At 48.2% G+C, this 13733-nt stretch overlaps 1 protein-coding gene across 1 annotated transcript in view; it reads right to left on the reverse strand.

Annotated features, from left to right (window-relative positions):
• Window positions 1–13733, reverse strand: part of POU2F3 (POU class 2 homeobox 3) — a gene marked incomplete at both ends in the record, with an annotated part of 42153 nt that overhangs the window by 28071 nt on the left and 349 nt on the right. The window contains 2 exons of the mRNA XM_082330872.1: window positions 8581–8649; window positions 9436–9489. Of these exons, the coding sequence (XP_082186998.1) occupies window positions 8581–8649; window positions 9436–9489 (123 nt within the window). The remainder of the gene's footprint in view (window positions 1–8580; window positions 8650–9435; window positions 9490–13733) is intronic.

The following is a 13733-nucleotide window of genomic DNA, read 5'->3' on the forward strand; positions in this document are numbered from 1 at the left end:
GCCCTCTGGAGATGACTATTTCTCTTTATTGACTACAAAGGGACCCAGGGGCAACTAGTTCAGACTTAGATGTCCAATAGTGAGACATTTAAAACTGGGCGAGGTGATTTCTACTCCCAGTGGTTATGTAAATGGGAGCTGGATACACAAATCTCTTCAACTTTTCAGCAGGACCAGTGAGTGTTTGTGCACAGATTTATTTGCAAACAAATCTCATCTTTTTCTATTTCAGTAAAAGCTTGTGTTCCAGTAAAATGAAAACGATTCCAGCTGCAAGCCAAGGTTTGGGTGTGTTACAGATAACAACTCTCCTCTTTCAGTTAAATCAGTAACTTTCCTACAAATATTTTAAAAATAGACTCAGTTTCCTCCCAGTTTCTGTCAACATCAGGGCTCACACTGAAGTAGTCATTTCTCTCCTTAAAGGAACAGGCTGTTCAAACAACAAGGATCTGCACTTAAGATTTAATCTTTTCTAGCTCCAGGAGATAAAAAGAAAGAAAAGTGTAAGTGGCAGCAGATTCTCGGCTGCTGTAAACTGCCAGAACTCCACTAATTGTAATGGAGCTTCGCATCAGCCAACAACTTGCCTCTTGCTACACCAGCCAGATACAATGGGATCCAAAGTCTCCAGCGTCTGCTAGACACAGTCCTCCCCTCCTTAAATTGCATCAAACTGGGGAAGCCCTGGGATTTAAATGGAGAAAGATTGCTTTGAGCCTCTTGCACTACGGTTCCCAGGAGCTTCCCCATCAAACAAGCCTTCATTCCCCTCTTTATGGGTGTTCCGGACAGGGGGAAAAAGGCAGCGATAAGCTCAGCTGACTCCCCGCAGCACGGCAGACAAGGACTGTGCTGCTCTCCTTGGTTCACCTGGCAGCTGTTTTGCATAGCACTGGCATCAGATCTGGTGCGAGTTTGCCTGGGGAGGTTTCTCTGGGGATGGGAGCAGCAGAACAGTTCCGGATGCTTCCCCCCACCCGCTGCTGTTCCCCCGGCCTGGAACGCGCCGTTTTCTCTGAAAACCAAAGACAAGGGCTCTATCAGAACCAGCACGATTCCCACTGGAAGCCACCGAGCCAGTCCGGCACTTGAGGATAAAAGCACAGTAATAGGAGAGAAGTAAAATCAGGACTGCAGTGCACCTTCAACTTTGCAAGGCAAACACATGCAGCAACATGCAGATGTCACCTACGGGGAGTGACAGCCGCCCGTGGCTTTTCGCCGGACGACAAAAACAGGGCTGCTACCAGAAGGCTAACCTTATCCCACTTCCCACCCAACTACACACTTAATTCACCTCACAATTTGATCTCAGCTGCACAGAAGGGACAGGGAATTAGAAGGTGATTTCAATCTTTAACAGGTGTTGGGGAATTCCCACAGGGAATCAGTTTTCTGCTGCATGCATTTGGGAGGGAAATTCAGAACAGCTGAACAGCGATGGAGGAACAGTGCCAGGCAGACACCGGGCCGGGGATTCAGCTGCCTGGGCTTAGATGTCTAACTTTTAGGTGTCTAATTCTGAGCCAATTGCTCTAGGCTCCCTTTACAGCCATGGAGAGGAAGCAGGCGCTTCCAGAGGGCAATTCACCTCACCCCCGAGATAGACGGCAGAGAGATGAATCACCTTCTGGAGATACCTATTTTCATCATTGACTGTACAAGGAGCCTGAGGTGAGTAGGTCAGACTTCAGCCTCAAAGTACTGAATATCTAAAATTAAGATTAATCTCACCTATCCTGAAGATTTTAGCACTCCAGTTGATAAAGCACAATGCCATTAGAGATTGACAAAGCAGGCCAGATGCAGAATGCCTTCTAATGTATATTTTCTAGAAGCTGAGAAATGAACTTGTTCACATTAACTAAGACAAGAATCAAATCTCTCACCTCAAACGACATGTGAAGTTAAAAGATTACCCAAGAGTGGGTAAAGAAAAGAGTGGCAACAATTATTATAACTATAAACAATACTTGACCCACATGCTGTAAATGAAGAAAATGCTCACCTGCACTGAGAAGAATGTGGTTCTATTAAGCAAAAAAGATATTCAGCATCAAATACTCTCCTCAGGATTTCAATTCACTTTGGAGACTCAAGCAAATACCAAGCCACAGCCCTCACACTACTGTTCCCAGCAGTCAGACCAGCAACTTCTCCAGAACTAGCAGGAAAAGCCCTGGGTGGTAGGAGCTCACTTAAATCACCTTCTCTCCATTTTAGTGACTACCCCTGATTCCCTCCAGCTGTGTCCAGTGGCACTGGGGAGCAGGAACTGAAACTGAGCAGACACCAGCCAGTTCTCTGGATCCCTATGCGGCCTGCCGGGATGCTCGCTGTTCCCAAGGCTTGCCTTAAGAAGTGCTTTTTAAAGGGAGCGGGAGAAAACGTGAACGGGATGGGGAGTTTTGGAGGCAGCCTGATAGGGCTGCAGTTTTCATGTTAACTGTTTGCTCTAAAGACATAAACAGACCAAACCAGGGCATTGGAGCATCTCCATGGGAAAGTTCAGGCTGGTTAGCAAGGAAAGCGAATCTGTGCTGACTCAGTCAGACAGCTACAGACTCCAGGGGAAGCTTTCACTGAAGACTCAAGTGTTTCATTTGGTTGGAAACCCCTGGGTTATAAAAACACCTTTCTTTTGTCAGCAATGCCTTAAAGAAATCGCATCTTCTAGTCCCACTGCAGCTCTGAGTGCAATATACCCTTCGTGTGGGGCAGGGAGCGGGGGGAGAAAGCAGGACAGCAAGTGTGGGAGACTGGGGCAGTTTCCAGAAGGAAACCCGAGGGCAGCAGTTGTTCCCACGGAAAACATTTCACCTGCAGGTGCTGGGAGAGGGCAAGTCTCTTCTCTTAGACCAGAGGCAAGAGCCAGATCAGACCAGCTCTTCCTTTGCCCCTCTAATTCAAGTAAAACCAGCCTTTTGTTCCCCTATCCCCTCCCCATCCTTTTTTATCCTCTTCCATAATGGGATGTTTAAGAAAAAAAATAAAATAACCCAACCTCAAACCCTAATCACCTTCATTTGAATTTCAAATAGCCCCCTCCTGGCCTCCCCCACGCCCCAACTGACTTGGAGCTGGGAATATGGAAATTTCTCCTGCTTGCCTTAAATGTGGCTGTGCTATGAAAATCATCAGCCTTATGCAAATCCTGAGCAGGCCCAATTGCCATAGCAACCAGCTGTTTCCAGCCCGGCTGCTGCTGCTTTCATTTATTCAGAACTTGTCCTGGGGCTGTGCATGGCTGCAGGGAGAAAAGACAAGAGAAATCCTGGAGGCTTTGAGGAAAGTTTCACCAGGGAGAGCTAGCCTTAGAGAGCAAAGGCGTAGCCAAAGACTAGGCTCAGCGTGGGGCCAGGGAAGGCCAAGTTTCCTCAAAAGACTTTGGCCTGGCAAGCTGTTTCCAGCCCGATCCGAAGAGGTAACAACAAAAGGCAAAAGAGAAAAGCTCAGACTGCGCATCCCTCAGCTCGCCTGCTGCGTGCAACAAGGAGTGCCCCTGTGCACCAAGCAGCACAGCCTGAGCACCCACCAGCTCACCTCACACAAGCCATTGCACTGCTCTGACATCCCTCGCTCGCGCACATTTCCTTTTGCCCGAGTTAGAAGCTGACGCAGAGGCCAGAGCCTCCATGCCCTATTCCAGCTTGAGCCATCAGGAGACCCTACCCAGACACCTACAGCTGGAATACAACGAACAACACTGTCTCCAGAGCCCAGCAGAGATCAGGGTTCCATTCTGCCGAGAGCAGTACCCACCCCTGGGGAGAGCAGCACCTGCATCAAAGAGCCTACACCCTGGCAAAAAGGTGGGAGAAAAGATCGGGACCCTCCCCTCAGAGCTGAGGAACAGAGATAGGCTTCATTAAGTTTGTACAGGGAGCGTATGGCACAGAGGCAAACTGAGACAAGGTCTCTGTTTTTCCATCCACCCTGATATGGATTTAATGCTAAATGCACTGACATAGAAGCCGGGGAACTGGGAGGATCTTTTGCTTGGGTGGGAAATTCCAGTGTCCAGCTTCAGAGCTGCCCTTGCTTTCTCTCCTCCACTGCCAGGGGACCTTGGGTGTCTTGCAGCAGCAGCGGAGGAAGGTGTCTCATGCTGGCATCCTTCCACGGCACAAGCTGGCTGAAGCTCAGGGTGTAGGGGGAGAAGAATGAAATTCAAAGGAGTGTCCCCTCAAAAGGGACACTTTGCAAGACCATAGGAGCAGATGCGTCATAGCTCCTTATCATTTTCATTTTCTAAAGGAAAGGGTCTTTCTTACCCTCAGAGAGAAGAGATCTGCTTTATTGCTTCCTAACGCACCCGGATATGTTACCCAGGCTGTGAGGGTTAGATAACCCCGCTGCTATTGCCACCAGAGTCAGAAGCAGGCCAGGAGCCCAGCTTTCTGGCTCCACGTGCCCCCCCCATGAAAGTGCCCTCCTCTACCTGGCTGCTGCTCTTCCAGATCCCAGACCCGACACAGCTGGGCAAAGCTGCCGGGTCAGCCAACCACCACTGTCCCAGGGAGCGATACCGGCTGCTCCCGAGGCAGCGATAAAGCTGTAGGGCTGTCCTATATTGCACCCACACGTACACACCCCAGCTCCTCTCCCCATGTGCTGGGATGCCCATCGCGCACCCCGCCCTGGGCTCCTGGCAGGCTGGCCAGTTCCCCGTGTTACAGGGTGGGGAGGGAAGATGTTCGGAGCGCCTGCAGCTATTCAGTTACTGATGGTTGTGTTTGAAGAGCTTCCCTATCGCCCTTTTGTTAAAGCTTTGGCTTCCCCCCCATAGCCTCAACAGATGAAATCAAAGGGAAGTAGCTTTGCTTGGTGTAACCTGTTTTGATCAAGCAGATAAACAGGGAACAAGTGTCTGACACAAACAAACAGACAGACAGAGGCAAGTCCCACCTCAGCATTTTGTTGCATCAGATACAGAGGGCTTAGATAAACCACAAGAAGGGGGAGATCTCTGCCTCTCGGCTTGAAGACCAGGGGCGACATTCTGCAGTGCCAAGCCCCCACAGTTCCCATTAAAAAAAAAAAAAAAAAAATCAACCCAGAACTTGCTGGCATGGCTTTCATCAGTTTAAAAAGATGAAAAGAGCTTACAGCCAAGCATAAAACTCACGCTTGTCATTACCCCCCATGGAGTCAGCGGGATTGCCTGCGAGCCCAGCCACAGCCGCGCACGCCAAGCGTTAAACCACGCTGGCATCGGCCAGGAAAGGGTAAAGAGGACCCTGGAGAGATGAGCCGGTGCTCGGACTGGGGCTGACCTACGCAGCTCCTGGGCGATGGGGAAGGCAATCCAACCCACGGCCCTCGCGGGAGAAACTCGTGCCTATTCCCCTCTTCCCCTCACACAAGTACTGTGATAAAAAAGGCCGAGTTACAGTAAAGGAGGGCTTAAGATTCACAGGACTGGGTAGGGGAGGTGATATTCCTTAGAATTTTATTTTTTTTTAAATCATGGATTTTGTAAAATAGCAAAATTTCAGTACAACCAGTAGACATGGCGGGTGTCTGTGTGGAATCAGACAGACATTGGTTTTTGGAGAACATCTTACTAAAAGCTTTGAAACATTTCCTATGAAATTGGTGTGGGTGAAAGAAAAAAAAAAAAAAAGCTTAGCTTTCCTAACCTCCTATGAAAGATGAACAATTTTGACAATTTTCTCAAAAAAGAAAAAGCCCCACGATTATTTTAAACACTTTCAAAGTAAAACAATGCCCCAAATTACCCTTTTTTCCACTCTAAGCCTAGAACTGGCGGAGATATGAAAGGATGAGATTATGCTTCTGCTCCTGACACTTCCCATCAGATCTTTAGGCATCAGTTTTAGATCAAGGGCTTGGTTTACAAAAACATTTTGGCACCCAACTCTCTCCAGTATTTTTTTTTTTTTTTTTAATTCTTCTTGGAGCCAGTCTGCATCTTTTGGTGATGAAAGACCTTTGTAAATCTGCCCCTAGAAGGATTTCCATTCTTTATTAGCTATAATATTGTTAGTTTGATAACTGCCGTCTCCTTTGGGGGTAACAAGATTCCTAGGGAGCTGTGTGGATTGGTCCAATTCATTTGGAAATGGATCTTTAATTAATGAGTCATCGGAAAACAGATTTTCCCACATGAAGCTAGTAAACAAAACACTAAACTATTAGGTGTTGCAGTAAATATTCCTCTAACAATGTGTATAAGGGAAAATAAAAACTTCCAGGGAAGTTCAGTACAAAGAGCTTTGTTGTTTATAAACAGAACGGTCGGAAAGAGGGGAAAAAAAAAACAAAAAACCAAACCCGACAAAGATGTGTAGAGGTTTTAGGTAAAGCATCGAGGCAGCCCCTCCGTGGGCTTGGCTGGTCGTGACTGCCAGTGGGGCTGGTGTGCCAGGTTACACCACCTGCAGCATAACACATAGAGCTGAGCGATAGCGTGCGATCCTGCTCTGGGCACCCTCTTCTCCGAGAGCCCTGCATGGACTGGTCACCGCACGGACTGGTCACCCTGCAGGAGGGGTCGTGGCTGTTCCCTAGAGTCCCGCAAGGAGCTCCTAACTCTCTGCAGTACCTCTCATCACAGCTAAGTCTGAGGTGGTGATCTCTGAAGATCCTGAACAGATCAACCAGTCACGGGGACTGTGTTAGAAAAAAGAATAATTTAAACAGGTTCCTTGTATCAGTCCGCAGGGAAGTGTCACTCTTTTGCAAATGAAGGAGATCTACTTGTTCTGATTTCCCTGCTTGATTTGAAGGCTCCTGGAGCAGATGCAGAGCTAATGCCGCTGCAAACATTTTTGCTATTTTAAAACAAATTGACTTTGCTGCTCTGCTTTCTTTTCTCAATTACCACTAGAAAGAGGTGCTACAGCTAACACTAATGGCTGTCTGGGAAGCTTAAGCCGAAAAACATATTTTATCCAATCAACTGTGGTGCCATCTTCTCACCTGTTTAACACTACTGATTACAGCAGCAGCGAGAGTCTCCCACTACATTTAGTAACAGCCAATACCAAAACCAGATACCGACTCTCGTAATAATACAGCCTTCCCTAATCTTGATTCAGCTATGCTACCCATCAGCTCTGTGTGCCAAGATGCACGAAACATTTCAGGAGACTCTGGCTCCAAATTTAAGGCCCTGTAACAGCTACCAGGGTTTTTTGAAAGAGCTTGGGAAGTTGGGGACATGTTTGTTGCTAGGCGGCTCGAAAACTTTTATCTCAAAAAAAAAAAAACCTTGGGGTCATCTGAAAGCCCTGAGCAGAAGCTGACCTGACCAAAGTCAATCAGAGTTCACGGACATGAATAGAACCAGATATTATCTCTACGTTAGATTATGTCAAATAACCAGCTTAATAGCTAAGAGCACAGAGGATTTATAGTCCTCAATGTATGGTGTAAATAAAGAGGTAGTTTTAGTCCCATCAAAACGTGCCTAGGTTTCTCTGGCTTTACCAAGATCTCACTTTTTCTAAGTCCTCTCAAATGACCAAAGTAAAAGAGAAACAGTAAAATCATTCCATGTGAAGTTTTAATCTGCTGCTACACCCCCACCCCACCCCAAGCTTAGGGCTCGTCATTACTCAAAGAACAATGATTCTTCTGCATTGTCTCTATGAGTTTTAGTTTTAAAAAGGTGTTTATTTCTAAGTCTATAGATGAGCCTCACTGTTTCTAATAATCTTAATTTCTTATACCTAGTGGGTGCTAAAAATATTTCTTCTTGCTGTTTATTTGCCTAAAAAGGAATCTGATCAAGAGCCTTTGTGAAATTACAGCCTCGAGGTCTTGCATTCAAAGCCCACTGTAGGCAGTAGCAGTCAGAAGTGATGCCAGAAAACACAAAACTGATTATTTTTTGGTGTACATCACACCTTGTGGCAGTGCAGGAGTTGGTAGGTAACCTGGCAGAAATCAGTGCTAACACCAGGGCTAGCATCTTCAAAGAATCACCTGTTCTTCAGCTTTCCATATTCAAGGAGAACTGGGGCTTCTAGCCACAGAGCAGCGAGAGTCTGAGCAGCCGTCAGGTGGGAGTAGTGGAGATGAGAAACCCAATCATGCTTCAAGATGAAGAGTGATAAATTTCTGCTGGAACTACCTAGCTGGATTTGATTATTCCCGAAGGAAGTCCCTCCCATTTTTCTACACATACGTGGCCAAAAAAGGCTTAGTCCCTGGGAGTTTCATCTAAGGAAACACTGACACGAACCCTGTGTAAAACAAAGAGCTGTTTGTGCTAAACTGAGCTGATCAAGACTATTTCAGTGGCATTATTCCTTTGGCAAGATGTGAGCGTATTTCCACGCTAAAACCACAGAGGACAGGACTGAGACACACACTGATGCACTGCTCTTACAGAAGGATCTTGCATGCTGATCAAGATACAAATGCAATCCTAGCCCAGAGTGCATTCTTGATCAACTCCCAGGCTGGTTGGAAGAGCGCAATGAAGCAGCAACAGGAGTCAAGCAAAGCACGGACAGAAACTTCCAGCACCCGTGCCCCCCTTTTCTTTTCTTTCCCTTCCCTCCTCGGGCTCCCTCGCCTGCCCCCCGTGTCCCGGACCCTCCTTACCTGGCTCCACCTGGTCGGGTTCGTGCCGAGTATCTGTGGAATCTGCCGCATCACCGCTCATCTTGATCTCTGGAAAAGGAGGCACAACTGATTTTAATAACAGGTCACAGTCCCAGGCAACAGGCACATGTGGCTTCCACTAAACAGCACAAATGAATGTGTAATTATAATAAACCATCAGACTTTCAAATTTCTGATTCCTCAACATACAGTCACTAGAATATTCATCAGCTCCGAGGATGCACTTTCCCTCCTGTTGCTCTTTGCATCCCCCTCATTCCTTTCCCCCCTCCCCAATTTGCTGCTGTGCTCTCACCTTTCGCATCATTCCTCTCTCGCAGAGGGTGAGGGGTTGTTTAACCACTGGGAGCCCTCCCAGCCTCTCCCCCGAGCTTTATGCCGGCTTCCCAAACCAGCTGGTGTGGCTCTCAGTTTGACACCATCCTCCACTACACCTGTGGATCCCTCCTGGCTTTCCTCTCCTCTCCCACATCCCTTCCTTGTCCCTGGAGATGGCTCAGCCTGGCCAGTGCTCGGTGCTGTACAAAGCACAGGCGGGGAGGACCGGCCTCAGAAAGGCAGGCACGGAGCAAGATGCTCTCAGAGAGGGAAGCGAAGTCTATCTTCTCCTCTCACTCCCTTGCAAACTCAGCTTGTTTCTCTCAATACACCTGATCCCTAGTTGCAAACTATTTACCTTGCTTTCTCCCACATGCACATGCTCGCACCCCTCCACGAAGAAGCTGCCTTGCTCCAAAGCACTGTCCCCAACCCAGAAGCAAGAAGAATACTTTGCCATCACGCTCCCGCCTATCTCCCCCCATCCTTATCAATGCCAATAAATTTGTCATTTACCCTTGAAGTGATGGCTGCCGCCACACCCGGGGCCACGCTCTCCTTCGGGGACAGCTGAAAGACAAGGTGGGAACAGTCAACTTTACACTGGATTGCCCATCTCCTCCTTAAAAAAGGCAAAGTACACACCAGTGAAAGAAGGAAGAATATCTATTCAAATTCAGATGGACACCCCCTCACACTCTTCTACCCTTTGCATGGGAATTTTAACTCTTTCCAGGCTACTTGGGGAAAAAAAGATAATATTTTTTTATAAAGAACCAACTGATTTGCATGTGCTTCCTGCAGCCAGTCCCGGCCACAGAAGTCATCTGATTTGCATTGGGTCATAACAACAGTGTGGAAGCTGGACCAGTGTTTGCTGTGGTTTTACTGGGGTAGAAAAGGCAGGTGGAAACCTTCTTAAAGGCATCACGCAAACCTTTTCCTCTTTCCTAAATATGCCTTGTATTATTTCCAAACAGCCAAAAGGGTGAGAAGAACCCTGTAGGTTTTTATACCCATTTCCCTCTATTACTCACACTAAAGGAGGCCTTTTCGTTTGCTTGTTCGGGTTTTCTTTTCCCCTATTCAAACTTCCAGCGTGCCAATGGCAAACTATCTGCTTTTTGGCCAAAACTGAATAGCTTTGTTTAGGTTAAAGTCTGAAACTTTTTCTTCAGCAAATGACTCGAGGAAGAAAAAAATGATAACTTTATACCAGAGAGAGAGTGCAGAAACATTCACATACTTCAGAAACTTCCTTTCTTTAAATTGTATTAAAGAGGGGGGAAAGGAGAGAGAAAAGAGCTGTGGGATTTTTTTTTCCCTTCAAATAAACCCACTGCAATTAAGACATGAACATTTAGTGGGGCTTCTAAGCGTTTCTACTGCAGGAAGAGTAATTATCAGCAGCTATAAACATCTTCTTGTCTTGTAATACTGCCAAGGGACCCTAACTTAGGCAATCTACAAAGCACGAAGTTTTGCTTGCTGCCAAAAAAATATCTTAAAAAAAAGCCAAGTTCTCATAAAAAAAGAGTAAGAAAAATCTTAAATCATGCAGCAGTCTGGTACTTGCTCTAGTGAGAAAGTCTGCAAGCTTGCAAAAAAAAGTAAAGGAGGTTTCATTGTGCACACACAAGTAATGAATGAACGTATGTTAGTGAAAGGAAACTATCTAATCCCCAAGACCCAGGAGCCCCTTATGGGCACAGAGCAAAAGACAGAGCAGTTCAGACAGAGCTAAAGAAGGGAAGACACGAAAGCAAACCATGAGAAGTCCTCTCCCTCTCGCAGGAGTGAGCCCTCAGACCCTCTGCCATTTACAACCTGGGGTGGGCAGGGAGGAAAGGAGGAATTGCAGCTGTGGCTTGATTAAATGTCACATGCCATCCATCAGTTAAATTCCTTCCTCCTGGAGTCAGGAGATAACAAGATACCCTGTGATTCTCTCATACATAGAGCAGAAGAACTTTATTTTCACAAAGATTCAAATTCTCATCATATATGTACACATACTTATTGCATTTTTATTACATAAATTTAATAAAAGTTTAAATATCTTGTGGGGAAAAGAAAAAAACAAACAACAACCTGGGAGGAAAAAGAAAACTCTTTTGATCAAAGCCTACTGATCTGAGTGGTTTGGGGCTGGCCAGCAGTGCAGCACCAATCATCCTCCAAGGGTTCCTTGAGAACAAGTAGCAGACATACTTTCTAATATGATATAAGTGTAGCCAAGATAAAGGCAACACCTTTTTATTGACATCCAAGAGTCTTCCACTATAAACCAGGATGGAGTGATGCATCTGGATTTGAACACGCCGCCCCCCATCTGACAAAATATCTCAAGACAAAACAGGCTGTGAGACTTTGAGTCCAACTAAATGCAAGCTCCACCATACAGCTTCGCTAGTTTGGCAATATACAGAGAATAAGCAGGCTAGGAAAAAAATCTCTGGGAAAAATAATGCAACTTAGGACTGCCTAACTCCTAACCACAGACCTATTAGGAGCCGCCACTGCGGCCTGGGCCATATTAAAAATGTGCTGCTATGCCTCAGCTAGCAAACATACCTGGAGTAGGGGTAGTCTGGTTTGTTCACCCAGACCAAAGAAACTATACCAGTGCAGACACTTCTCTGGGGATATATCTGCATCTATATTTTTGCTGAAACAAATGGTGTCAGCAAATAAAGCTTTCCCAAGCCCTTATTCCTAGTAGTTGTTCAGACACGGGCACTAGGGTAAACCAGCCTGATGACTTTAAAAGGGAAAACGAAAGCTAGTGGTGGTAGTGGGGGGAACTCGGCTTGCCTGAGACCATTACCTGAAGCCTATTGAATTTTCTGCGCTTTAGGTGCCTGAGCCCCTCTGGAGGCTCCAGGAAGGTGAAATATCCAAATGCCTGGGGAGGACGCGGTGGTACACGCCAGGGAACGCACTGCTGCAGGGAAACCCTCTTGCCAGGGAGGAGGGCGTGCGGAGCCCAGGCAGCCCACCTTCGCTTTGCATGCTGCATCTTCTCTGCATGGCCGTGGAAGAAACAGAGCACGCCTCTGCAAGCAGCTTACTGCAAAGCCTTACTGTTCAGGGACCCCGAGACTGAGCACGCTGAACTGCATCTGCACAAGAGTAAAGAAACACCCTCCCACCAGCACTGGGCTCTGGCACATGAAAGCATTTGGGCCGAGACCGGTCTCTCTCCTTGCAAAGAGACTGCTTAAACCTTAGGCTCTTCTGACAGATGGCAGGGTGGGATGATTTGGTAGAATGGAAGTTCAGTGCGCACCCAGGTCTGCGCAGCTCCAGGCCAAATCCACCCTGGGAGTGATGCCACTGGCTTTGACAGAGGGCACAGTATCGATTTTGGGAATCTTCTCATGAAGAAAGAGTCGCCCACAAGCAAAGCAGATGGGTGGATAGGAGCCTGCGGGGGATGCGTCCCTGAGAGACACCACACACAAGCACACCCATCGCAGGTGCTCAGACTAGTCAGGCTCACACACTGAGCCAAGACCACGAGCCTCCCGCAGCCTCTCCTCGTGGCCGGCTGCGCAGTGCCGGGGGCTCCCCAGCTGCCCTCCCCGTGGCTGGCACAGGGAGCCAGCCTGCTCAGCGGGGTGCCGACCGGCCACAGAGGGGCTATGGCATCCCGGAGCCACGGAGAGGTTACAACACAGCCATGGAGCAGAGGCTTTGGCCATGTCTGCCAGCCCGCTGCAGGCTGGCACTGTGTTAGGTGATGGCATTGCCGCAGCATCTGCCTTGCCCTGCAGGCGTGCTGGTGAGCCCACATGCAGGCAGGGCCTGTTGAGAGACTGCAAGCATTGGGCATGGACCTCTAGGTCTCCCCTGCATGTCAGGACCACCAAACGCCTGATCTTCGCTGCAGCATGCAAATAGGTATGCAAAGGGAACAAGCCTGGGACAGACTGATGGAAGTATCTGCCCCCTCCCCTCCAAACCTGGAGACAACACGCAGCGTCTCCTGCTGCACAAGGCACCAGACACAGGTCACTAGCAGGGCACATGGCTCCCGTACCGCCAACACCCTGCCGCCTGCCCCTGCCGCAGAATGGGCTGTCAGGATCTGGCCTGTGCTGCCGCTGCCGCTCTGCTCCTACCCCAGTGTCTCCCTCAGCTGCAGCGTGCCCAGGGACACAGTCCTTCCCCTCAGCACAGGGGCTTGAGCTGAGGGCAGAAGCCAAACTCACTCTGTCAGGGCGAGCCAGAACTCGGCACAGCCCCAAGGGATTTGGCAGTGATTGCTCTTGTTCCCCAGCTAATTGCAGAGGGGAGGTCTGCTCAGAGAAGATGTAGACCACCTAAGCTGTACCTCTGGGTCAGAGCCTCTGGAAGGAGTCTCTCTCTTTCCGAGTATCCCTGTTCATTCATTCCTCACTCAGCCCAGCCTCCTACAGCTCCCTCCTCATTCATTTCTCCCTCCTTTTCCCTCTTTGTCATTAACTTTTCTCCTTCCAACTCATGTCCCATCTCACTCACACACACACACACACACACACACACACACACACACACGCCCCCTCCACCCTTGCCACATCCCTCTGTGAATTTATCCCCTCGCACTCCTCCCAGCTTTATCCCAATGACCGGACCCACAGGCCAGGCACTAAATGCTCGTTTTCCAGGTACCCGAGAGACCTCTGCGCTCTGCTCCCCGACCCACGTTAGGGCTGGCAGCATGAGTGGTGTGCCCATATTGTGGGCATGGCTTGGCAGTCCCCTAAATAGGATCAGGACAGCATCCATCCCCAGGGAGGAATGTGGGCACTTAACCAGGCACTGGCTGTGAT

Source organism: Platalea leucorodia (assembly GCF_965183815.1).
Source record: "Platalea leucorodia genome assembly, chromosome: 20".
Taxonomy (NCBI): Eukaryota; Metazoa; Chordata; class Aves; order Pelecaniformes; family Threskiornithidae; genus Platalea; species Platalea leucorodia.